General features: G+C 47.4%; 1 protein-coding gene across 1 annotated transcript; it reads right to left on the bottom strand.

The window, feature by feature from the left end:
- Window positions 1-409: 409 nt before the first annotated feature.
- On the bottom strand, window positions 410-27641 carry LOC135914044 (signal peptide peptidase-like 2C). Its single transcript, XM_065446779.2, has 13 exons — window positions 27433-27641; window positions 24456-24575; window positions 22044-22232; window positions 21372-21470; window positions 19322-19500; window positions 16466-16803; window positions 7063-7159; window positions 5636-5831; window positions 5085-5156; window positions 3276-3420; window positions 3058-3135; window positions 2679-2833; window positions 410-1123 (listed from the first exon to the last, which is right to left on the bottom strand). The coding sequence occupies exons 1-13, from the start codon at window positions 27544-27546 to the stop codon at window positions 959-961; spliced, it is 1947 nt and encodes a 648-aa protein (XP_065302851.1). The 5' UTR covers window positions 27547-27641; the 3' UTR covers window positions 410-958.

Raw genomic sequence — 27641 nt, 5'->3', positions numbered from 1 at the left:
ATTTACAATAATCATAGCTTACGAGACAACGGATATGAACTTTATTTGAGTCCTGAGGGACTGAGATTTTGAGGAGCACAAAGCCGAAGGCTCCCGAAAATAAGTCGGTGGCTCCGCCCACGATGGGACCGGGAGATGAAGTGCCGCTGCAATGTCGTGGGCCACGAGAAAACAGAACTTCCTGTTTTTGCAGCCCATACCTCAGGAACTACAACCGCAACTACCACAACTGCCTCCACCTCGGGAAATAAACCTTTGTCGTTTTCTTACCCTTTATGAACGCATACTGACAACTCTGGTAACACTTCGTTTAGAGCGTACCTTGCTTCGTAAATTCAGGTTAGATTGGCCAACTTTTCACAATGTTCCGGTGCGTGCCTCCAATCGCAAAAGTTTATGGACCGTGGCATACGATACACTTATTTTTATTTTTTCCGCAGCAAAGTCATCTATATCCTTCAATTCAAACTTGCAGCAAGTACTTCCTCTCCTATTCTGAATTTCGAACAGGAAAGTCGATTGAGGTACGGGGCTACTTAAGAAGGAAAGAACAGTTGACCCTATTTTGATATAGCCTGGATACGTCACTGCATACTTGAAATTTCTCCCTTGCCCCATCTCCTCGCTTGTGCTGTGTTTCTCAGAAATTTCTTTATCTTCTAATCTTGTTGTGTTTCCATCTGTCGGCCCTTATCTTGACTTCAGATATCCAATAAGTTTGTCTACCTTGGTTCGAAAACATGTGCACGAGGGCACCTCGTCACTAAAGACATAACAAAATATAAAGCAAGGTATTCCACACGTCAAGAGATGGCTCACTCCGGCTACTGTAGGTATGAAGATCAAAGAACAAGCTCCCGGACTCATTCTCCTATTCGGTGGATATTATTGCTTAGCAGTTATCACGCTAATGTCCGTCACTCTAGCAGCCTATATTCAGCCCGCCAGAGGGACAGCTCTACTTCGCGTCGTAGGCCTTCTGCGATACCGGCAACGGCACCGCGAGCCACGCGAACAACGGGGTCGTCACGTAGAGCAAGCCCCGGCCCTGGATCATCTGGAACTGCTCACTCGACGAAACGCACACGTCCTGGTGAGAACTCATCAGTCCCTTCTTGGGAACCTGCGAATCACGTCGCATGGCACGTGCAATGTCTCCATTAGATCAGAGCTTTCTTACTACTGACACCATGAGCATATGTACGGTGGCAACGTGAAACACGGTGCACAGCGTCATCACCGCGGACTCATGGTTTTAGACTCCGGGGAAAGTTGTCACTCAAAAGAGCGAAAAAAAATGTTTCCTCTAAAAGTTTCTATCTGCCAACGACCTCAATTTTCAACCCTTCTGCGAAAAAGTAACTCGAATTCCATTGAATCTCACTCAACACTAGCATACACTAGTACACGGTGTATTCTGCACACGTGCAATGTTTTGGAAGAAGCTGGACGTTACTGATTCGCCTCAGCCGCAGTGCTCTTTGCAACTTCGGTCAAGGCCATGAGCAAAGCCGGGATAAGGAAGGGGGTGGCACGCCGGGGCATGCGCCCTCACCTGACCCGGAATTTGTGCACCAGAAATACCGGGCACAAAACGACGTGCGACAAATCCGCCTACCCCGCCTGCCTCCTACAGTCAGTGTCTGTGCGCCCCTCCCCCTCCTCCCTCAGGAAAATATTCCTGGCTACGCCACTGGCCAGGGTTGCCATCAGTTAACGCTGCGCAGCTACATTTTGGTCGCTTCGTGCCACCTACTCTCCTTGTGCAGCTGACGCCACGTTCGTACCATGCTTCGGCATGCTACCTTTTCACTTCTTCCTCTGTAAACATCACACGTTGCGGTGTGTCCGCGGAAGCAGTAGGGTCGGCCATTCAAGGAAGTAGTGCGCTCGTTGGTGTGCCCGTTGGTGTGCTGCCCACTACAATTAACTTTTGCCACCGTATTGAATACCGTCCCGCCAGTGTAAAAACGGCCAGAACGTCTAAATCAATGTACGTGTCAATATCTTCTCAACTGTCTGCAGGCAATAAAAGCTTGATTCGGAAGCGGAGCGTCCACTCCCCCAGTCCACTTCGGTGGACTGCGGAAAAAGAAACTAGTGCTACAAGCTTTAGCGACGCTGCATCTCGCCAGCAGAACTTTTTTTTCAGAAGCTACGATAATCGCGCCACTGTGGATATGGCATGCTCAGCACTCGTCAGTAGATCGAGGCTTATCTCCATGAAACGCCTTTAACACAAGAAGTGATAACTGTAAAGGCGACGCCTTCGTCATTAAACGTATCTTCTAATGTATTCCCAGCGAAATTGATCGCAATCTGCAGCGTGCCAATCTTTATGTTAAGTCACCAAAACACAAGTCTCAGCCATTCATGAAAGCAAATAACATTCGAGTACGCTCGTTACAAATGCTGCTTTCGAGCGTTAAGTAATGCTCCCTGGAGCTTATTACTAGCACACCTCCTTACGTCGCATTGTCCACCGGTTAACTACAATTAAAGAAGCAAATAACTTTCTTAGTACGTCCCAATAAATTCTATTTTGTTCGCAGCCCACCAGGCACTGGTTCCTATGTCTAAAACTGTTGCTCATGTCTTGTATTTATGATGTTAAGCTCACATTTGCGCATGTGGCTAATATATTTGCGCGGAATAAACTTGTATTCGGGATTACTCACGAATTCCCCATTCCAGAAGTTATTCAGGTCACCGCGATACCAAGCGAGCAGGATGGTGGGCAACAATACGCCAGGAACGAGGTAGAGAAGTGCTGGCTGACCAGTGTTCATGAGGTGTCCCATGAAGAACGTGAACACCAAAGACGCGCCGTAACCTGTGAATATTTGAAGTTAAACGGCAGCAGTGAGAGGCTTCCCGAACTTCATTGACGTATAACCGTAGAATGTAGGTAGTTCTGAATCGCTTCAAGAGCATCAATCTTTAAGCGCTTAAGTTGCTCCCCTACACATAAGCAGGCAATTGGAGGTAATTACGTTGCAATTAACTTTCCAGAAAATGGAGCCAGCATTTCTAACCTAGCCTTAGCTGGGCACTTACATGTAATCGCGAGCAGGAAGTACCATGGTCTATTCTTGACGATGACGTCGTAGTAGCGGCAGTAGGCGATAGCAAAACCTAGAAGGTGCGGTACAAAACATAGCATGGAGAATGGAGGTTCATGAACTACGAAAGAGGATCGTGAAGCATGCGCGGCCCACGTGGAATCCCATAGGATTCATGTAAGTCGTCTGGCGCTATGAAGCTGGTAGAGTCACCTGGAATTGCAATGTCCCCGTAGCCCAGCATCATCGAGTTAGCTCTGCAGACGGTCGCGTCCCCGGTGAAAAACAGTGGCACGCGCATGAGCACGGGCAGGTCTTGCACGCCTCTCGCGACGCTCTCCATCACGCTCACGTCTTTCTGCGCGGAAGAAAAGAAGCAACACAAGCAATGTTGCCGATGAACTGGTCGCCCACTTGAACAGACGCCGTCTCGCGGAATAGAAGCTTAGGATTATACCGTAAGATATTGATCCATAAGGATGGTGCACCATGAAGCAACCACTGCATGAAATTTAGAATTGTGTTGCTCTTACGTCCTTGTATTGGGTTATTATTGTGTTGGGGTCTCGGGTGTTGCGTTCTTTGGCGTCCATACCACAAAGACAACTTGTTGCCAAACCTGAAGGAGCCTGCAGAAGTTCTGCGTTGGCTGGTTGCAATGCTGGGACAAAGGAAGTTTGCTGAGCGTATGAATCGTACTGGTGCCTATTTTACGTGGACTAGAGGGGGGGAAATGTGCAGGTCTCACGCACTGTGAGAATCGACGTTATGCGAAGCATTGTGCAGGTACCTTGCTATCCAGCATTGTTGTTTGGGGTTCGGCGAAGCGATACCAGATGGACCAACGTGTTTGTCTGCAGTGAGTAGTTTCATGTGATGAATGTGTGTGGGTCGCGAGCGTACGCCTGGGTGACGACAGCCGCACGATGACGACCGGACCGGGATGAAGAGAATCGTACGGCGGCAACCGCACAATTCCTACTCAGGTCACACGACGCGAACTTGCGGCATGGTGACTGTTGGGTTTGATATGGGTAGTGGACGACGGCGCAGGCGAGAAAAAACACGGATTCTGACGTCGTCAGTGACTTCGTGCTATACAGTCGTACGCACCTATGGCAATGTCGTACGGTGTATGCTGAAACGACGATAGCATTTGTACTCCGGAGAAAAAAACGTTCAAACGGGATTAAATATGGCCATCATGAAGTCCGCAGAGTTCTACGTAGCGCTACCTAGCAGAAAGTAGCACGGGACGCAGGCGCCAGTATGGTTAAAAGAGCCAGCTGGCTTTGGAATGAGAGAAGTGTGCAAGGAGGAAAAAAACACTATTGTGTCCTAATTAATCACCGAGTCGCTGCGTTCGACATCATAGGTTTGAATTCTGTGTTGATCACACATTTTCTTTTTATTAAAGCCAGGTGAAACAAAAACTTACCTAGCTAGATACCGCAAGGTGCGAAGAATGAGGCAAGGAATACTTCGCGTTAAAGAAAGCACCACAACCCTTTTTGTTTGGTCGTTCATTGGTCCTGCTTCTCCGTTGTTTCTTCTGCGAATGTTGCTCAACTAACTAGCCATACTTCGAATTCTTGTAGAAACACTCCTCCCGTCTGCGTAAAGCACATGCTACTATAGCGCAGCCTTCACTACAAGACCAACTAGCTCAGCCTGCCACCCTTAATCGGGTAATTATGCTTGTTCTACTTCAGACATATCCGTCCCATTCATTCAATTCATTTAAATTGCATAAACTTTTAGATGCCAATACTGCTGCTGAATGAAGCGCCAGAGCGCACTTTGTCATGAAGCATGTACTCAATTAAAGAAACACAGAAATGCGGAAGTCACATTTTGATTTCCTTAAAGAATGTGTGATGCTCCGTGCTCATAAAGTATGGGAGAGTATTTTTACAGCATACTTTTAACACAAGTTCGCAAGCACCGACTAAACGTTGTAGTCTAACAGGTAGGAAGTCAGCAGCATTCATAACTTTTTATATGCGTCAGTCGCCCACTTACCGAAATTAACGATGTGATGAACACCATAAATATGTCGTCAAAGAAAATGAGGATGGATATGAACGTAATAATCTGCAAGAGAACAAAGCACATCTGGGCTGGTTTGCGCAATGTGGTTGCATAGTCATGCAATTCGCCACTCCACAATGACAGCATGTGCATATAAAGGTGTGCGCGAGCATCGATGAGTCTCACTGACATCAGCCACAAATAAATGCTATCTTTCCCTCAGGCGCATTCTCTCAGCAGATTGATACTTTCACGACGCAAAATACAGTGTGATGGGACTCAATCCAACGTTTCAGAAAAGAAATATTTGGGCAAAAAAAATCATACAAAATTTTCCCGCTTTTACGATGCGCATGTGAAACCTTCTCTTTTGGTTTTCAGTTGTGTGCTTTGCTTGAAATATGCTTCATTGTATACACTTGGCTTAATTGCTGCAGCCCATATATTTACGATTGGCGTGCATTAATGAACTTCCAGTTTGTCGAACGGCTTCTTGAAGTCATCTGAAATGTATTTAAAACAAACTTTACATGGAAGCACACCTTGAAGTTTGGCAGGTGGACGCATCGCAAGATGTTGAGGGCAAAGCTGGAGCCCAAGAAATTCTGCAGTATCCAAGCGTGGTGGGCCTTGCGGAAGACGACCCAGACTAAGGTGACGCTGATGGCGCACCATATGGCCACGTGGTGTCGTATCTCCATGCTTTGCACGAAGCACGGGAACAACACGTTTGGCATCCTGTGCAAGCAGAAAAAATAATAAGTCTGCTTCATGTTAGCACGTAGCGACGTTAATTATTGGGCAGCAAAAAATAAAAAGGTTCACGACGAGTTCTCAAAACAACGCGACAATTACGACCACTTACTTTCAGCTCCCCAAACATTTAGCGCGGCAACGTGGGTCAGTTGCTGGCTCTGTTTCTGAGACGTGTTCACAGTGCCAAAAAAAAAAGTTAAGACGCAACAGAGATACTATATCATGTCCTGCGCTGTCTAGCTTACGTTTCGGACCCGTTAACTCGTGTGAATAACATTTCACATAAGTCTGCAATTTCTACGGTTTTCATCAAACCAGACCTCCGCTAGAATTCTCGCCAGCTTTTACGATGTCTGCGCGCATATAAATAGCATGGCCTGGGTCAACAGTGCGCGCATGAGCACCATCGTAGATTGCCACAACAGAAGACAACCCACCTGCGCAACGCTTACTGGGAAAGTATATGCATACCTAATAACCATGAACTGCGGCCTTCTAAGAGCCTCTTCAGTGTAATATGCTCAACACTAGATACATTATGTTAAATAAAAACATGTGAATGTATAAGTCAACTTCAGGCAGACTTATGTTATGTAGAGTAAACGGTAAATGCGATAGAACCAACTCGATAAAACAAAGGACCTTGCCATGCGAGTGTCTCTTGTTATTCGGTCCAGCTCACGAGTCAGTCGAACCTACGGACGGCAAGCCATGTTCACTTTAGAGCACGTGTCTACCACACGTCAGACGCGCTCTCCAGACCAGCCTTGGTCAAGAAAACGCATTATATTTTTCTGTGGATAGGCGCTGGAAAGACGATACTCATTCAGCAGGGCTGCAGATTTATCGACTCATAATTGACCACTTCCTTCTATCTTCGGAATTCGTTCATACTGGTCACGATCTCTCATCTTTGCGAAGTTTTGTTGCCGAAGGTCAGAATATTTTCAGCAAGATTCTATTGAAAATTTCATATTGCGTATAGGCATATGAATGCTTTATATATGAGATTCAGTTTCACGTGCATTCACATTGTCACATGCGGTAAAAAAGTGACCCCGAAATGGCTACCTCCATCGAAAGCAAACGTGCTCACAACCCTAAATCGACCACGAAGGTCACTCAGTAATTACCTTAGGATGCATGGAACAGTTGACTCGTAAATGTTTGAATTTGCTAGTTCACGCTATAGGTATAGAAAAATAATCCTTACCGCATACCAGCGCATGGTATCAAGAAGGCCAGGGAATTGAAAATGACGATTAATGACATCGCCGATCCCAAGGCAATGCACCCGACCAGGAGGGGCCCTGCATGAAAGGGCGAAATCAGCCTTAATTTTGAGTGAGTATTTACACTTTCATCAAGTATCACAGCCCGCGATATTGCAATGTTTAGGTGAGATACTATTAGGCCGTATTAAATTAGAACGATTGATTATGTCGTTTTGCTAGACTACGCAGTATTTGCAAAATTCACCTGTCGCAGATAGCACAATTCTAGTCCTTCATCTGACTTACTCGTAAAGGCGGACACTACATGAACGCCAAATTGAAATGTATATATAATGGGCTAACAAAACCGTACTAATTAAGTTCTTAACAAATAACTTTACGAGATTTATTGCAATTTGCAAATTGCAGCCGATAAGTGCCGGACGCGTATCTACTTGGAACGAAATATAGGATGCGATCAAGTTTCGAAATATTAATTCCAGAAGTGTGCGAAGAAATACACTGGTGCTCTAGTTGCGTTTGTGTTTCTATGCGTACAATGGCCTTATTTTTTATTTTTTATGCAAGTGGAACAATGCACATTTACGGCAAGTTTTATGGCGCATACCTTTGCTGCTGCTAGCTTGAGAGCTGCAATTTCACGTTATCTTCGCACGCTGTCACGCTCTATTCAATTTTTGTTTTATTTTCTGTATTTTCAATATTCTGCAGGCCTTCTCGGTCCAAGCAGGAGTGGCACCCAATATATGCGGTACAGTTACAATGATGTCGCATACAGAGACGAACACAATGCGAGATTAGAAACAATTCAATGCTGAGTACAGTGTAAACAACAGTGTCAACAATACAGTGTTCAGCTCACAAAATAAGTTTATAATAAACCATGTAGTCCTACTCAATACCTTATGCTGGTGGTAGTTTATTCGCGTACTAATGCACTATTCAGAAGAAGTCAACATCTTTGCTTTCTTGAGCAAAGATTTCAAAACAGAGTTTCTGTGAACATTGTTGTGATTTTTAGGTAGCCGCATTGTTGTGGCTAGTTCTTGAGGAGTGCCTGAGCGGTTCAGGCAGATGCTCTGTTCTGGAGATGTTATAATGCTCATGATATAGAAGATACAAACATTAATTTTGGAAATTATTCTACGTTGATCAAGACGATAAAGTTCAGCTTTTTACGCAGAACGGTAACACTGGTACACCTGGAACTTTTCAACAGGTTTCGGCGTCATGTGCATGTCTCCGACAAAAGTTTGTTTTTGTGAGAAAAGTGAAAATTAGCAAAATTGTTTTAAGAGAGCGAAGTGAGCACTGTTGAGCAAACATAATGAGTTATTTTGCAAAGACGACAAATAGTGATGGTAACTTTAATTACCCACCATACCGGAAAGCTCACGAGCCCTCTTTGGAACTCCACAAAACAGTTTTTATGCTTACTCAAGCGGAGAGTAACGCTGAAACTTCAGCACGCTGTCAAGACTGGCGAGCCGCTAAGCAAGATTGCCACCTTGCCACCCGATTACGACAAGGGGTGCAAGACGCGCACCTCTCCCTCTCCGTCGCTGCAGCTGGGAGGCGTTCAAAGAAGCGGCCTTTGTGCTGAAAACCCGCTTCCTTCCTCCAGCCCCATCGACATTGTGACGGGACGAGTTCGGTGTGTGGACAATGATTCCAGAGTTCCCCAACGCGGAGCTGATTTGACACGCCTGGACAAGCTGCCGCGGGAACAACGTATTTTTGCGCTTCTCACGTTTCGGCAGAGGCAAAACAACGAGCGACCCTCGATCGGCGTCGATACTTTCCGGAACGGCACCCCCTTCAACGCCGTCGCTTGGGCTTCGGAATGTGTGTGCCTTTGTGTCTGTAAACTGATCAGCAGAGCAGCGGCGAGGTGGTGATGAGTAAACGAACAGTCGCCGCGTCGTAGGACCGGCGGATCGAGTGTATAAAAACTGTGGTTGTGCGAATGCTGAGAACACTTCTCTTGAGCAGTCATGTTAGACTGAGTCACTTCTCTCAGGCAGTCCTGTTGGACTATTACTCTTTTTCTCAAGCAGTCATGTTAGACTGATTTAGTTTCTGTAAATAAACCCTTTTCCTCGTTCTCGATGAGAAACAGTTCTTCACTTCATCAACGATCTCAGCGTAAATAAGTTGGACGACGGCATGGGCCAGCTACCTTCGAATTCATGCCGTACTCCAATCTTGGCAAAGGACCACGGACGATGGGATTGAGCCCCCAATCCTGACAACTGGCTGACAGCGGTGAGATGGACTTTGCGACATGGCGCTGTATCTGCGGTGAGTGCTTGGTTTTTGCTTTGACTCTCTAGGCTTCATTTTGGGGTTGTTCTGTTTAGAACAGTAGGGAAGCTAGATTGTTGTGTGTTAGCTAGGTTGTGTTTTCCTAGCTAGATTTAGAGAGCAGAATCAAGGCAGTAAAGCAGCAGTCATGGAGTTAAGGACACTGCTGAGAGACGAGTTGTTGATTGTTGGTGAGGAACTGGGCCTAGATGTACGTAAGGAAATGCTAAAATCAGAATTATTGCATATCATTTCCGAACAGGCCAGTGAGGAAGAAGTTGAACTGGGGTTTGAACTTCTGAAAAAGAGAGAAGAACGAGAGAGAAAAGAAAGGGAGGAACGCGATAAAGATCGCGAGTTAAGAAAAATGCAACTTGAACTTGAAAGCAAACGTTTGGAGTTGTCTCAAGGAAGTGAAGGCGCTCTGGGACGATCAAGTGAGGCAGAATCATACCGCATGGACAGGCTATTAAAGCCATTTGAGGTCGGGACCGACATAGGCTTGTTCCTATGCAATTTTGAAAGGACTTGCGAAAAGATGAACTTCGGCCCGAGTACATGGCCACAGCGGTTGCTGTCTATGTTGCCGTGTGAGGCGGCGGAAGTAATCGCCAGACTGAGTGTGCAGGATGCATATGATTATGCAAAAGTTAAGGCTAGTCTCCTGAAGAAATACCGCCTTTCAGCCGAAGCTTTTCGGCAAAGGTTTAGGAGCACAGGCAAGAAAGATAGCGAGGGCTATCCGGAGTTTGCATATAGCTTAAAGGCCAACCTAGTCGAGTGGCTTAAAAGCGCGGAAGCGTACGACAGCAGAGACATGATCATTGAATGCATGTGTCTAGAGCAGTTTTACAAAACCATCCCCCAAGCTGTGAAACTGTGGGTGCAAGACAGAGGTAATGTAAACACTGTAGAAAGGGCGGCTGAATTAGCCGAAGAGTACGCAACCCGTAGAAAGTTGAACGCCGAGGAGGGAAACTGGGACGGTCGAAATGGACCGCGGAAACCATTTCCGTTCAAAAAGGGTGCGCAAACTAGACGATCCGAGCCTGTAGACATGGCGGAAAAGCCCGCAGAAAAGAGCGAGGAGAAACTTAACGGAGAAACCGCACAAAAAGAACAGAAAAGAAAATTCGAATCTGTTAGACCAATTCGCTGTTACAAATGCCACAAACTGGGACATATAGCTGTAAACTGCGAGAAGTCTAGCGTAGTTTTTTCCTACGTGGAGGAAAAAGATGAGAATATGGAACTTTTAAGTCCATATCTCCACGACCTGCAAGTTAACGGAAAACCATGCCGAGTGCTAAGAGACAGTGCCGCCACGCTGGACATTGTCCATCCGTCTTACGTGATGGTAGGTGACTTCACCGGAGAAGTAGCATGGATAAAACAGGTTGTAGAAGAACACAGCGTGTGTCTGCCCATGGCCAAAGTCAAAATCAGTGGACCATTCGGGGAGCTAGAGACTGAGGCTGCAGTTTCCAAATTTTTGTCACTGCAGTATCCCTACATCTTTTCGAATCGTTCGAATCAGTTACTGCGTGACAGAGGGCTCAAACTGGGAGAGGGCATAGTACACGCATTGACCAGAGGCCAAGCTCGTAAGATCGCGGCGCTTTCGGCTGAAAATGCTCAAGCTCCTCCAGCTGAAGCAGAAAAGGGGATGGCTTCAATACCCGAATCCGAGCTAGGCCCGAGGGACAAAAGAACAGTTGAGGAGAGCCTGCCAGTTGACCAGCTCAATGAGAGCGTAGCACTAGAGTGTCAGAGTTCTAGCCTGCAGGAAGAGCAAGCAGACGCGCTCACAAGCGAGACGGGGTCGTTATTATCACCGGCCTCAAAGAACTTTGATCAACTCTTACGCGTGGATAGAGAGTCACTGGCAGTTGAGCAAAAGAATGATGAGAGCTTAGCTGAATTACGTGACACAGCTAAAGAAGGCATTGCTAGGCGCAACGTAACGATACATGAGAGAGGAGGATTGTTGTATCGGCATTACAGAGATCGAAAGGGTAGGATTTTAGATCAGTTAGTCATACCTACTAAGTATAGGGAGGACCTTTTCAGTCTTTGTCATGGAAATGGGTGGTCCGGCCACCTAGGCATAAACAAATCAAAGGAAAGATTGCTTATGGAATACTACTGGCCTGGCTGTTTCAAAGATGTAGAAAACTTTGTAAGATCATGCGACGCCTGCCAGCGTTCTGGTAAACCAGGAGAGACTTGGAAAGCTCCACTGAAGGTAGTGCCCTTAATAACAGAGCCTTTCAGACGACTTGTAATAGACACGGTAGGGCCTCTTCCAAAAACAAAATCAGGCTACAGGTACTTGTTTACCATGCTGTGTCCGGCTACCAAGTTTCCAGAAGCAATCCCTTTGAAAGAGCTCAGCTCCACCGAAGTAGTAGACGCGCTTTTGACAGTGTTTGCACGAGTTGGGTTTCCAGCCGAAATTCAGGCAGATCAAGGGTCAGTATTCACGAGCGCACTGACTTCCACATTCTTGCAAAAGTGCGGGGTAAAGTTAATACACAGTTCTGTCTATCACCCTCAGTCAAACAGTGTAGAGAGGTGGCATTCGGTGCTTAAGCGAGTTTTGCGTGCGCTCTGTTACGAGCACAAGGAGGACTGGGAGAACTGTCTGCCGGCAACTTTGTTTGCTTTGCGAACGGTTCCACATGAGGCGACAGGGTTCTCACCAGCAGAACTAGTGTATGGGAGGACACTCCGGTCTCCACTGAGAATGTTAAGAGAGATGTGGGAGGAAAGAGGGGAGAGTCCAACCGTGGTTGAATACGTGCTAAATTTACTGGAACGGCTAAGCGCAACCCAACAACTAGTCGGAAAGAACATGGCACTAGCTCAAAAGAACGCCAAATTCTATTACGACAGGAATGCGAGGCTTCGTACGTTTAACGCCGGAGACCAGGTAATGATCCTCAAACCTTCAAGAAAGAACAAGCTTGAAGTTCACTGGGACGGGCCCGTTAAAGTGTTGCACAAACTTTCAGAAACTAACTATGCTTTGAGAATGCCCGGTCGCAGGAAGGAAGTGAGGATATATCACTGTAATTTGATGAAGCCGGATGTAGAGCGGAGCGGAGTCGTTAACTATACTGTCAAAGAGCCGGATGGCATTGGTACCAAGTTTAAGGAGTATAGGGCAACCTCCAACTCTGAAATCGGCCTAGAAGAAGTAGTAGAACACTCGGTAAGCTCGCATGCTCTAAGACCCGAGCAGCTAGATGAGCTAAAAGGGGTGTTGGGGGAATATCTCGACAGATTCAACGATCGGCCGGGTAGAACCGAACTGATAACGCATGAAATTGAGCTGACCTCTACCGAACCAGTAAGATCAAAACCTTACAGGGTGTCTCCAAGACAGAGAGAGATTATGGAGGCAGAGATACAGCGCATGCTAGAGTTGGGAGTTATTGAGCCCGCTGAGAGTGACTACACGTCACCGCTAATACTCGTAGAAACCCCTAACAAGGACCCTCGTCCGTGTGTTGACTACAGGAAGTTAAATGCGATCACTAGGGATCAGCTGTACCCGATACCCAACATTGAGGAACGAATTGAAAGAGTTAGCGCTGCTAAATACATTTCAACTATAGATCTCGTGCGGGGGTACTGGCAAGTTCCCCTTTCAGAAAGTGCCAGCCGCTATGCCGCATTGATCTCGCCTGTAGGCACTTTTCGCCCTCTCGCACTCAGCTTCGGGCTGAAGAACGCGCCGTTTAGCTTCTCTAAGTTAATGGATATTGTCCTAAAAGACTTGCAGGAGTTCGCCTTACCTTATCTTGATGATGTAGCCATTTTTTCAGACAGCTGGGAACAACACGTATCGCACCTCAAACAGGTGTTCTCACGGTTGAGGGAAGCCGGCTTAACGATGAAAGCGGAAAAGTGTAGGTTTGGTTGTTCGCAGGTTACTTATCTGGGCCATGTTGTTGGTCAGGGCATGAGACGGCCGGCTGAGCTGAAAATAGCGACGATTGGAGATTTTTCTCAGCCGCGCACGAAAACGGACGTTCGTTCATTTTTGGGACTTGTGGGGTACTATCAACGGTACATTCCGAATTACTCGCAATTGGCAAGTCCATTAACAGACGCCCTCCGAAAGGGAGCACCGAGTAACGTACACTGGGATAAGGACAAAGAGAACGCTTTCCAAAGTTTGAAAACGCTATTGGTTTCTCGCCCTGTGCTTCGCGCGCCAGACTACACAAAGGAATTCATAGTTCAATGCGACGCAAGCGACAGAGGTATGGGCGTGGTACTTAGTCAAGTCGGCGACGATAACGAGGAGCATCCTATCCTCTACGCCAGCCGTAAACTAAATGTAAGAGAGGAAGCCTACAGCGCTTCAGAGAAGGAATGCGCTTGTTTGGTTTGGGCCGCCCAGAAGTTGTCGTGTTACTTGTACGGAGCGAAGTTCATCTTCGAGACCGACCACTGTCCTCTGACGTGGCTCAATCAAATGTCACACAAAAACGGCCGCTTGCTCCGATGGAGCCTCACTCTCCAAGAGTACAACTTCTCCGTTAGATATAAGAAGGGAAAGTTGCATAGCAATGCGGATGGTTTGAGCAGGCTAATTTGAATTCTGCGTTTGAGGGTCCCGCCTAAATTTTAGGGTTACCAGTGTTAGCTTTTCTTTAGGCGAAGAAAATCCCCTCTCATTTGGCAGAATTCCCTCCAATAATTGCTGAATTTGTGAGCAGGAATTTGCTTCAGAAAATTGGCATAGTGAAATGTAGCATTTTTTTGTTTCTGCACTTATGTTGTTGTTGTTTTTTTTGAAGCCTAGCGAGTCTAAAGTGAGAGCCAATGCACGTCATCTCGGCGCAGAGCCGTGTTGTGGGGTTCATTTTGCAGTTGCCTGTCCTTGTTGGATGTTTTGGGGCGGTGACATCAACGCACAAGTGGTCGCTGCGAGGCAAGACATCAATCCCCCCCTGACCAGCAGCCGTTCTCTTCCTGCCTAGCGGTTGTCAGCGCTAGACAGTCGAGACTTTCCGGGCCATGGAGGTGCTGTAAAGACTGGCGAGCCGCTAAGCAAGATTGCCACCTTGCCACCCGATTACGACAAGGGGTGCAAGACGCGCACCTCTCCCTCTCCGTCGCTGCAGCTGGGAGGCGTTCAAAGAAGCGGCCTTTGTGCTGAAAACCCGCTTCCTTCCTCCAGCCCCATCGACATTGTGACGGGACGAGTTCGGTGTGTGGACAATGATTCCAGAGTTCCCCAACGCGGAGCTGATTTGACACGCCTGGACAAGCTGCCGCGGGAACAACGTATTTTTGCGCTTCTCACGTTTCGGCAGAGGCAAAACAACGAGCGACCCTCGATCGGCGTCGATACTTTCCGGAACGGCACCCCCTTCAACGCCGTCGCTTGGGCTTCGGAATGTGTGTGCCTTTGTGTCTGTAAACTGATCAGCAGAGCAGCGGCGAGGTGGTGATGAGTAAACGAACAGTCGCCGCGTCGTAGGACCGGCGGATCGAGTGTATAAAAACTGTGGTTGTGCGAATGCTGAGAACACTTCTCTTGAGCAGTCATGTTAGACTGAGTCACTTCTCTCAGGCAGTCCTGTTGGACTATTACTCTTTTTCTCAAGCAGTCATGTTAGACTGATTTAGTTTCTGTAAATAAACCCTTTTCCTCGTTCTCGATGAGAAACAGTTCTTCACTTCATCAACGATCTCAGCGTAAATAAGTTGGACGACGGCATGGGCCAGCTACCTTCGAATTCATGCCGTACTCCAATCTTGGCAAAGGACCACGGACGATGGGATTGAGCCCCCAATCCTGACAACGCTCAATGCTGTTTGTGACAATCATTCCTTCCTTCAGCCTCCACCACACCATGATGATAGTCAGGTGCACCGGGTGCTTCATGCGTCACGTCGAGCTAGCAAAATATGTTGCCACAGCCGTCAGGGCATGAAGTTACCATAATTGGGGACAAAAAATTGGGTGCAGCGATACAATGTAATGAAAAGTGCCACTGGTCAATAAAATAATATCAGAGCCTTGCCACTATGTGAAGATTTAAGACCAGCGTAGCTCTATTGCTCAATAGCTATAAGAAGTTCTATGTGGTCGTTATGCTATATTGGTAAATAAAGGCCCAAACACATAACTTCCCTGTTTGCATCGTGTTTCTTTATCTTTTATTACAGCGAAAGCTGTATATGACCAACCTTCCGCAGTTTTTTGGGTGTTCGGCAACAAAAACGGACTTAGCGATTTCCAACAAACCCATACGGGTGCAGTGTGGCGGTGCAGATGTCAAAATGCGGAACCGAATAGAACGCTCGCCGTGAACAATAGGGTGACGTCAAAGTTATCGCAGTATATAAGCAGGAGAGGTATCGGCGCTAAATACAGCTGCGTTGTCGATGGGGCGGACACGTATAGTTCGCACACCCGAAGAACAACATACGTACGAGGAGCGCTGAAGGGAACAGCAACGACAATGTAAGCGGCGCCGGCGCGAAACGACTCCCTACGAAGAACGTTCCCGCGTTCCCGTGAACGAAAGCGACAATTGCGAGCCCGGGTACCTCCGAACGAACAACGACGCCAGATTCGCAATGCAGGAAATGACAACCATTCCACCGTGCGAAGATGGAATGGCAGCGAAAGCACTTTGCTTTTCGTTTGAGAGCTTTGAATATCGTCAGCTTTAGCTGCCATTCCATCTTCACAGAGTGGAATGATTGTCATTTTTTTAGTATTTTTTTACTTCTTGTTACTTGATACATGTACACTGACGTTTCGACACGCGGGTTCCACGTGTGACAAGGGTACTTCAAGGGCACGTTACAGGTCCTCGAGCTCATAGGGGTCTATGCCATTGAGCGTGGACCATTTCTGCACTATCACCAAGATCGGCCCACATGATCTTTTTTTTTTTTGTCAACATCGCAGAAATTCTTTTTCGAGATCCTAGCCGTAGACAGATTCGCCGTAAAAAGTTGTGGTATGGTGGTTATCTGCGCCAGTGCAACCCTTTGGTTTACCGGGGGGTAGGTTTATTGAAACAAATTTGCGGAAATGCGACTCACACAGCTTATTGAAGAAGTAGTAGAGGACAAGCAGGTTCACCGCCAACATCAACACAAACAGCGTGAGGAGCTTGCAGCCGACCGGGCACTCGGCGAACGCTATCTCCTCGTTGAGCGTTTCGTTGTCCGAAATGGGAAAGTCGTCGGCACATTTCGATGACGACCGCGCCCGAGCATCGTGATGATGGTGTTGCGACTTGGAGTGCTCTTTGGTCGACGTCGCCCACGCCGGGCGCGATGTCGTGGAGTCCGGCCCGAGCGACGTGCGGCTTAGTGCAGCGTCCTCTTCGCGCTGCTGCTTGCCCTTCGGCTCGGTGCGTCGGTGCTGGGTTAAGTAGCTGCGCGACAGGCAGGCACGCGCAGGATGCAGTAGCGGCGTTTTCAGAAGTTGTACCGGCGCGTGCACGTCGGTAAAGCGGAAGGATTGTACTCAACGCGTGCGTTTCCTCGTTATTTAGTGAATGCATTTCTGACGTATTCTCGGAGCAGCGTCGACCGAGCGACGTCCACTCGCACAACAGAATAACCGCGCAGTTACAACTGAAGAAATGCTTATTTCCGTTTATAAGCTTTCTTCTATAGCTACGTCGAACAACTTTTGCCCCGAATTACCGGAACGGCGTGACGCCTAAAATATGCTGGAAATGTATTTCATGCGGTTGCCGCTCAAGGTGTCGATGACAAAGACAGGTAAGCAATCAAGGCAGAAAGCTGGGCTAGTTGGTGTGTCATCATTATTCAAAAGGCTAGCGCTGCTAGATTCATTAGCGGAGGGCGGCCATTTGGCCATGCACTGTAAGCGATGCGGGTGCGTGCCTGCGTTTGACACCACGTGTGTGCTTGGTAGGGGAGGCACAAGGTGGGGGCGCGAGATTTGTGAGGCCTATCACATTGACAGGGAAGGTGAGAACTGTGTCAGCACAGCTTCACTTGCCTTGTCCAAAAAAGAAAAAATGTACTTACAGAACAGTCTGCCACATGTTGATTAGAATGAGATTGTACTGTTTTAACACTGTGTGCGCATGCACCAACGAAATGTATATATGTACCTTCGCTCGCAGTAAAAAACCAGTTGATGTTTAGCGCTCGTCCTGTCGTCTTCTCTCTCTTTGTCCCTGCTATTTTGCGCTACTCTTTTGAATAATGATGACAGGTAAGCAAATGATTCAGGTAGTCGAGCCTGCTATCCCTGTATCCAGTATCGCAAAACAGACTGCACACATCGCACCCGTCGTGCACAAGTGTCCAACAGCGGCAGGCACCAACCTCTCCTCTGATCCGCACTAACATGCCATCTGCCTTCAAAAGTTTTTTTTTCAGTTCCCACCTTTGGGCTCAAGAAGCCTGGTCTCAAAATAAAGTTTATTTCTCTCTCTTCTCTCTCAGTGGGACTATCCAAGTGTGCAAAACATAGAGGTACTAGCGCACAGCTTGGGTACTTTACAAAACAAGTAACGGGATTGATTTATGACTTTAGCGGTGTCGCGGGTTTTGCACCATTTCTCCACTCGTCCCTCTTCTTTCGTCGTCTGCCCTCGCCCGATTTATTATTTCTACTTGCGCCACCTTCAATAACAAGGAGTAGGAATGATAATAACGGCTCAGAGACTGACCTCTGTGCCCTTTTCTCAAACAAGTTATCTCTCAATTGTTAAAACATTACAGACAAATTTAGAGAGACCATGTAAGACACATTAACACACCTGCGCTAATTTACCTCATCTTATTGATTGTATTTTCAATTTTCCATTGTTGTATGGACATACAATGCATTCATTGTATGCGATTATTTTTTTCTGTATTAAGTGCTTTCAGCGTACGTGCCTCTACTGTTGTAGTATATATAGCATATCTATAACTCTTACGAAAATGTTGTGATAGTCTCGCTCAGTCATGTTGCTGTGCATACCCACATGAACAAAGTCGGAACCCTTGTTATATCATTTGCGTATTTCTTTATAACACCTCTCCCGTTCCAAACGAAATAATTAGTTAAATATTCCGATACATGTGATCTTAGTAGTCTTAAAGCCGTAAATAAAACGCACAATTCTCCTCCGATGCGAGCAGAGGAGAGTGTGTGGCGACAGCTCACGTTCCCACTAGCCAATATAAGATCCACAGCTTCACACTTCCGCCCCCCGTGACATGCCTCCTGACATATTTCGTATACATAGTGCAGACGAAATTCGCCTACTAGAAATTGAATGTGTACGGAGCGCCTTCTTCAGCCCGCTTAGCTTGATGCCATCATGGGCCGTCCGTACAGCCAGAAGGTGCTCTGTAAGAACCACAGCTTCACACCTCCGCCCCCCGTGACATGCCTACTGACATAATTTGGTGTACATAGTGCAGACGAAATTCATCTGCTAGAAATTGAGTCTACGGAGCGCCTTCTTCAGCCCGCTTAGCTTGATGCCATCACGGGCCTTCCCTGCAGCCAGAAGGTGCTCACAAATCCGCGTTCAGTATAGCACTGGCCATGCAGGTGTAAATATATGTAAAACATTATGCTTTTGGGCTATATCAGCGCTGTTATCTTGGTTTTCTTAGGGGGAGTGTGTTCTCACCGTCTTCAACGGCGTCAAAGTAAAACTAGAACCCCACTATACTGAGCTCTCCCCCTACACTTTTCCCGCTCCTTAATTTCAGAATCATACTTCATGAGCTGTCGCCAAAAATAAGCAGCGGCGTTACGAGCTTGACAAATTAGTCAGAAAAGTGGTCGGATTCGTTTGTGGGATTACCTATTTCACTGTGCAGTGCACCGACGCGTTAGATAGAAGTTATTTTAGAGGGCGCGTCGCAGGCACAGTGAAATAATTGTTGGCAAATGCGTCGCCTGTGGAGCCTTACAGCAGCTTCCTGGTGCTTCCTGACCAGAGCGCCCCCATGGCTACGGTGGTGCACGCCATCAACCAGATCAGGGAAGCGCCAATGATGGTGCTCGCTTCCAGCACGTACAGCTGAGCCGTGTCTCCGCCCGAGTAGCTGACGTTGGTTGCCGAGGTCGCCGGCACCTCCGCATTTTTGGGCTGCGATTGAAATCCAATGCATTAATCACCTGCGCAGTAAGGGACGGCGTAGCGATTCACACGGTCGAGGTATAGGCGTGTTGAGAAATTCATGCAAGGACTGTCACTGAGTGTTGTCCTTCTACATTGCAAAGAACTGACATGGTCCTATTCAGGGCACATGTGGTGAAGCCCGCCCCGCTCAGTTTGTGACTGCCTTCACGGAGACTTCACCGTTCCGTGACAAAGATAATTTGTCGCCTGATAATTTTATGTGTCGAGGGTAGCGCCCATGTCGATTATCACTTGTGTAGCAGCTCTGTCGGGAGTAGCACTAACATCTTGAAACGCCAGCAGACAACCTCTGAAAGCGACACCATGGGTGCAGAAACCGACCATACAACTTGAACAGATCCTTGCAATGATGCGTAGAGTATCTAAAAAAAAAGAGAAGAATGAAAGAACGCGAGCTATGTAATGTTATAAAAGCCCTGGTCTTTTCCAGGATAATGTACTATCTACCACACAGTAAGATAACCAACAGGCAACGCAAAAAGATAGACATCATAGTTAGAAAGTGTGCTAGACTTGGCCTAGAAATTCCTAATTTCGCACCCAACCATAAATTTGTAGCAACTGGGCTCTTTCACACAGTAGAAGGCAGAATATACACCCACAATCAGGCGCAAATACAAGCACTTCAATCATCTCATCAAGGTCGACGAATACTGAGCACACTTCAATACGAAACCACGCCAATCGCCAATTCCGCCGAAATCACCCCCATGAAATAGTAAAATCGTGGTGAAATCGTAAATTAGTTGTCTAATTTCACTGTGCTGGTTCACCCCATCGAAACTTTCTCCAGATGATGCTCATCGCCTCTTCTCAGCCAATTAGATAATAAAAACTGCTAATTGTAGGCAATGCTATTCGCTTTGAAAGCGATAGAAAGGGGCATCCTGTAAAAGATAAGCGCGTTTGATTGGGCTTTTCGAACAACGCTGCGGGTTGCCACTCGATGCTTGCGTCGGAGCTTACGTAAATTTGACGTCAAGAGATTGAAATAAGAACAGATTGGAACAACTGTACATCATAGAGACCCAGCTTTCCCGCGCAGAAAATCCAGAACAACCTATTCTTTGGCCTGTCGAAGACACTCACCGCCTCAGAAAAGAGTGGAAGATGGAGTGTGACGAAAGTGTACATATTTTTAAGTCTCGCATGGAAACATCAACACTTCTCAACACACCATCCTACGCGCATTCGAGAGAGGAGGCCTCAATCATGCTAAAAGCACAAACAGACACATTACTCACACGACAATATACGCATTCTATCAACAGAGACCCAGGCTCCCCCACTCGACACAGTGCGGGGCCTATCCATAAAATATACACACATTGTGGAATTTCCCCTGCCAGCTCCATCTTCAGAAAGACAATATTTTCTAAAGTACCACGCAACCAGCATCCCAGTAGCTGGGAGAAACGGACCACTCGTCCGCCAAAGTTTGAATAACTACGGTGGCCGCTTTTGGTGCAGCACGTCAACAACGTTATGCAACAGAAGGCATGCGCCTACCAGAAGGCCCGGACTGGGCCTTTAGTTCCTTTGATACTAACAAATGTTATTTCTCTCTCTCCTCTCTGTGGAAACACAGGCTCTTTTCCCATTTAGTGAAAAACATCACAACAGAAAGGAACAAATGAATATATCTAAATTTTTTTATGGCTTGCTAAAGTGAGCGCCCGCAGATGATCGTCAAATCCCTGTTCCACATGTCGTCAAGCTCTATGCCATTACAACCACAGCACATCATCACTGTACAGGCTCCGATAAATGGTAGTACTCATTCAAATGGCTTCGCTGCACAGGCAATTGGTGCCTACCTTGAACGCTTCGACTATGTCATGCCTGATGAGGCCTACTATAATGTCTTGCACAGGCACTGTGTAATTTTCTCCTGATGTAAAATAGGTTAGGTGGACCTGCACAATATAAAAAGGAACACACAATGATAACACATTGGAAGAGCGAGAATATCCTTTGACAACAAAGAATAAATAAGCAAGCGCACACACAACGTATGGCATGTAGTAATAATCTTAGAATCTAACCAATCGTCAGGGAAACGTGATGAATTTACTTCCAAGTGCCCACACATTCTTTCAACTTCGACAGCAGCAAATGTTACTTGCATATGCTGACAAAGTGGTTCAGCGTTTGCAGCAGTTTCCTCTAACTGACTCGCAGGGACCCAACAAGCACTCAAGCAACCACGATAGCAAAAAAAAAAGGGGGGGGGGAGAGAGGCGGTATGCTTCCTTTAGTACAGCAGAAATTTGCTCGAATGATCTTTGGAGAAACACCAAAAGCGCCAGAACAGCCAGTGAACGCTTCCTAATGACGTAGACAACAGTATTTCTGAACAAGACAACAGGATAAAAAAAGAACTATCGGATATGGCTTCTGGTCCTGTGTTCTTTTTAATTTTGCAGAATCTGGGCCCAGCACTTAACTAAGTCGGCACGCTTCATTCGACGAGGCGAGTGCGTGCGCACCTTGCGCTCAATGTCGCAGGCCACGATGAGAGAGTAAGCCTTTGCAGAGACCGCCTGCGCCAGAGAGTCCTCGAATGGACATGCCGTGTCGTTCACCGGAACGATGAGGAAGACGTGCTTGGCAGACGCACTGGCCAATTCTAGCTGGCAGCTCCGGTTCGCGTAGCGGAACTCCACACCACGGGAGACCTGCGTCAGCGAAAGAGTCACTCGTATAGTATTCGTGTAGCATTTGCACCCTCAGTGCGGAGATTTAAAAAAAAAATGCACAGGCCTGCGTGGCACACGCAGCACAGTCACAGCGTATGCTGGGGGAGGGGCTCCACAGGAGACAGTCTTTTAGCGTCATTTTCACAGAAGTGAACTAAACTGTCTGCCCTGCATCGATGGTGAGCTGCGGCTTGTGCTGCTCTCTGCACAGCGGTCTGCAGAAAGCGACATGTCCTGGTTGCAGCCGCGCGCTTATCTGTACGATTCCCTTCTTCAGGAGCGGTTCATACTTTGCGAGGAGGTTCCATAACGTGTACCGAAGACTGAACAGGTTTATCGAGACTAGACAGCGCACATGTCACGTCTCTTGGCACCTGGCACGATACAATGCAACTGCTACATGTCGTGACACCTGGTGGAATACAACCCAACTGCAATGCAAAGTTTGCACGTACCGAAGCTACGTGGCGTGCATCTCCCATCGCGTGACAAGTGGCATGATACGATGCAACTGCTACATGGCGTGTCACTTGGTGTAATAATATGTAACTGCAATACAAAGTGTGCTACGCAGCGGGCATCTCGCATCGCGTGACTCCTAGCGCGGGAACGCCCATAGCGCATATTTTCGCAGCAGCTACCAAGCGCTTGCTTGGCGCAGTGGCAGAGTATCTGACTTCCGCGCAGGGGGACCAAGTTCGTTTCCGGCCAGAACTGTCTTCCTTTTTTTAGTTTTTTTTTAGCTCTTAGACGCCCGTGCCTGGGTTGAGCGTCGGTGTCCCTCCGCGTAACCGCGCAAACGCGCTCGTGCCACTGCTCGCATGTTCGTCGTCTTCTGCTTCCACAGCTGGCTCCGATGCCGCTCATCATGCCAGCGCTTCCGTACTACTCCTCCCTCTCCGAAGGCGCTGACGGCACTGTCCCACTGCCAGTCGGTGCGGTGTTTTCGGTATCAAATTCTTTGCCTCAATATATCCCGAAATGCAAACACTTATCAAGCTGCACTCAAATTTCAAATTAGTTTTTTTTTTTTTTCTCAATCCTAGCGATAGCTGCAACGGACACAGGCGGCGGCGGGTCGTCGGCGGCGGCGGCGACGGTGGTCAACATAGCCAACCGAAACGGCTATTAGATTTCGCCCATTACAGCTAGCTTACGCTGTAAAAAATGGGCCTGCTACCCCAAAGATCCCATCATTTGAAGTGAATCGAAATTATCAGGCTTGATGTCCCAAGCAACTCACGGGCTACCTAGAAGTGACGCCGTCCTGTAGAGGGGTGAAGAGGGACGGGGGGTGGGTGCTACGTAATAACTTCGCCTTCCTTTGGTTATTTAACATGACGTCGTTGTCAGCCAAAAGACCAAAAGGACAACACGGAGTAAGCGGAGCCACGTGGTAAGGAGATTCACTCAAAGCTCTGGACGTGCTTTCCTGTAATTTCGTTCACTGGATTTTTTTTCGTCGTTATGCTGTTGGTTCTCGATGTATTTGGTTGCATCACAAAACATGAAAGCAATCATCGCAAAATTTCCCTCTATTAAAATATACAATCCTTGCTCGCACATCGGCGCCGGAGGCAGAGAGCCACAACAGTACAAATCTTCGCATATCTTGCGAAAGGATGTAATGGCAAGGTCTTGTTTGCCTGTGCCTGCGTAATGCATCCCTGTTGCCAAATTTCTCGGTGCTAGCATGGACTGCGCAATACATTGTACGTAAATCTATGTGTCACGTTCTCTGCATGCCTCAGCTTCTTGCTCTCGTTAGGCAATGTTTTGCCACTCGCGCCTTTTCGATTTCCTTCGCTTTATCGCCACCCTAATGTGCACTCTGCTTCTTGCGTTTACTGTTCTTAGGTTATTCTTTTTTTCATCCTGCGACAACTTGCGGCTACATTCTGGCTAACTGCGCATTGCTCCTCTTTTGCGCAACATGGACGCCACGCCTCGACATGCCTGCTTTTATCTTATTTTACGCACTGATTGGAATGAGACAATGGGCCAATCACCATGGCTGTTTGCTCGGAGGCTTGCTTCGGTATTTCCCGCATGCAGTACGGTTCTTCAGACGCAAACGTTTTTTCAAGGGAAACTGGGTTTAAGTGGTCATCACCATTAAAAATCGGCAGCTTCCTCGCGCGCGATGCAGCGGGCCTGCTTCAAAAAATTCTATGGCGCTTGCAGTAGCGCGGCAGCACTCACGTCTTCCTGCTGATACAGCGGTGGCAGCCTGAATCGAGTCGACAAGAAGGTGCAGCAGGGGCGTGCGGGTCCTTCGGCGCTCCGGTAGAGCAGCAGCCCATGCACCGGTCTGCCGAAGTTCTGAAAATACATAACCTCTGTTAGAAACGAGCCTTGCGTGCTTGTTACAACGATGCCTATATTTTCACGGCTATAGCGTGCGCTCTACATTCAGACTCTGATACTGTTCTTGTTAGCTTCAATAGTAGGGCAGTGGCGTGTAGAAGTTCGTTAGGTGGTGTTGCAACCACCAAGAATATTTGAATGTTTTTCCATTTATTCTCAAATATAATCTAGCAAAACATAGGGCTTCATTTCGAGCAACTCCGAGACCGCATAGTCCATACTTGTCTCCCAAAAGAGCCCAGTGTGCTCCACGCCAGGAGGGTCACCTGCAGCTTCACTGTGCTTATAAAAGAAAGGAAATTTCCCAGATTCCGCTTTAGTAAATTTTAGAGTTTGTAGAAAGATCTTCGCTCGCGCTTCTTTTGTCGCCCTTTGTTCCCACAAGGCAGCATCATAAGCTAACATATCATATCACCACGTTCATTCCCAGCTCTCACGTGAAAAAAAAATTATATGTAGTCAAGTGTTCGACGAAAACTCGTCTGGCGAGGAAACGTACTGGGGCCAAAAAAGAAAAGAAAAACATGCACTCGCCAAGAATAAAAGAAAATAAGGAACAATATGTTCTTTATTTTCCATTTATTCTTGGCGAGCTCATGCTTTTTTGGCATCAATAATTATGCTTACTGCACTGTAGCCTCACTTAAACACTGGCGTACCTGTGCAACAGAATTTTTCAGTATATGTATTATTCATTGGCTAGAACTGGGAGAGAACAAACAAAGCTTAATATTATGTCTCATGCAAACCTTTCAAAAGTTGCGGAAGAACCCATCTCACGATGACAGTCGACAGTTGTGCGTTAGCATTGAATCAATATCACGGCATAAGGTACTGCCATCGTGGAAACGAGCTATGTATGAGGCGTGTACTGCAGTGGGACTCCTCTTTCGTGCTTCCCTAAGAACACTCGGCGCCATCTAGTGGTGCCACCGGGAAGCCCGTGCACGACCTCCGAAATGCGTTGCGTGCCGGTGCGTGCGAAAGCTGAGAAATGCGGCATGCGGCAGCGAGGCTCCTTTCTCACCCTTCTTTTTGGGCACGCTGCGCCATACAGCGGCACTGCGGAAAAGTCCTTGCGTGGCCTCCGAGATCCGTAGCGTGGCGCGCCGGTGCCGCCAAACGCCGAGAAATGTTCTCTCGCTTGTAGCAAACTCAGCGGCAAGTAGCCAGTGACTAAGGTTGGCGAGAGGCTCATTGAAGAGCGGAACATATTTAGTGCCTTCATAGGAAAGCTCGCTAAAGCATTGGCATTAAAGTCGTTCATTGAAAAGCGACACATATCCAGTGCACTCGTGGCGCAGCCTGCCAATGCATCGAGTTGCTGTCATTGGTGAACGCTTGTGCCGTGGGTTCGATTCCGTTAAACTGAGGAGAAATTCTAGGAATCTTCGTCATTGTAGAGCGGCACATTCCCATTGGCAAATGCCTAGTTACCCAAGTTGGCATCAAAGACGAACATTGAAGAGTAGCATACACCTGCTAGTACAAACCTGTTACCCAAGTTGGCATTTAAGAAGTTCATTGCGCACCAGCGAAAACAGAGTAGCACATAGCCAGTGCTCCAAGTCCGTGTCAAGGAGTTTCTTCAACCCGTCCCCGCATCTACAGTGACCCATGTCAGCGTGAGAGAGGTTCGTTGAAGAGCGGCAGGCATGTACACATCTCATGTATTCGTGCCCCGGTGGGTTCAATGGTTGGTTTCAAGCCCCGTCTTTTTTTTTTCAGAATCATAATTTATTGTTAGAAGTTGGGTCAATTATTACAAGTATTTACAAGTATTTAGTATGCAGGAGGAGATCCCATAGTCAACGACTGTATCGGGACTGCCTCAGAAAAGCAGCCGGATGCGCTACCCATTCGACCCCCGACTACCCTATGACCCAGGTAGGCGGGAAAACGATAGGTAGTAGCAAACACAAAACACACATACGTGTGAATGTACAGGGAGTTTCACGTAACTTAAACCAAGGATTTAAAAGTAGTGAATAACCGGAACTGAGTGAAACCAAGGACATATGGCTTGCCGTCATGTGGCGCTTCTTCGGATTTCTTTTATATTGCGCCTAATGAGTCAATTACTTAAGGTCAAATATGCAAAATGTCTAATATTCGATTTAGGGCCAAGTGCGTTTCGTTACGCTGTAGTGGGCATTTCAAAACGACCGATCAAATTTTTTGTGGCAACGTACATGCTGCGTGGCAATTTTTTCCAGCGTTTAAAGAAAGCCCGCGAACTATGAAATAAAACCAGGTGACTGCGCTCGTGTACTACAGTATTGCAGAACGCTCAATCATGCGCCGAGCCTATCTCTTATAAAAGACGATGGCGTTTTTTTTTCCGTGCGCCAAATGTGCTGATGCGCTGTGAAACCGATGCCTAGAGCCACGGCCGCTCACTTTGCCATGATCCGCGCGCATGGATTGTTCGCACGAAGCGCGGTTGAGTGAAGCAATACGGTAGCGCATGAGCGACGTCGCACCTCAGAGTGCATAACCCAAGAGTTGTCGAGGTGTCCCAGCTGCAGGCTTAATTGCTGCTTGTGCAACCCTCGAATACCTCCAGGTAGATTTCACTTGCTTTAGCCGTTGTTTAGTCTTACTGTAATAAAACATTGCAGTAAAACACGTTATGGGGCTAGTTGGTGCATAGCTTTCAAAAGATGAAGCGCCAACAGTTCCTTCTTAAGCTCCTTGTCCTGTCTTTGTTCCTTCTCAGTGTGCCTTCACTGTTCGCGCTTCATCTTTTTGAAAATTAGTCTTACTGTCACTAAAGAAAATACGAAGCGATGCTAGCAGTCAGGGCGCTCACTGCATCGAAGCCATTCCTCGCCGTCGCTGCGGTCTGGAGCGTCGCCCCCAATAGCAGCCACCGCAGCAGTGAAGCGACCGAGATGGTGCCGCCACTCAGCCGGCGAACGGCCATGGGACAGCGCGGCGTCGAAGGCGTAGTCACATGACTGTGCGCTCTGCTGACGGCGGTGGTCGGCGGCCGCGTTCCCCTACCGTCGCCCGGTTTCC

Source organism: Dermacentor albipictus, chromosome 4 (genome assembly GCF_038994185.2).
Source record: "Dermacentor albipictus isolate Rhodes 1998 colony chromosome 4, USDA_Dalb.pri_finalv2, whole genome shotgun sequence".
Taxonomy (NCBI): domain Eukaryota; kingdom Metazoa; phylum Arthropoda; class Arachnida; order Ixodida; family Ixodidae; genus Dermacentor; species Dermacentor albipictus.
This window is presented reverse-complemented; position numbering and strand designations above follow the sequence as displayed.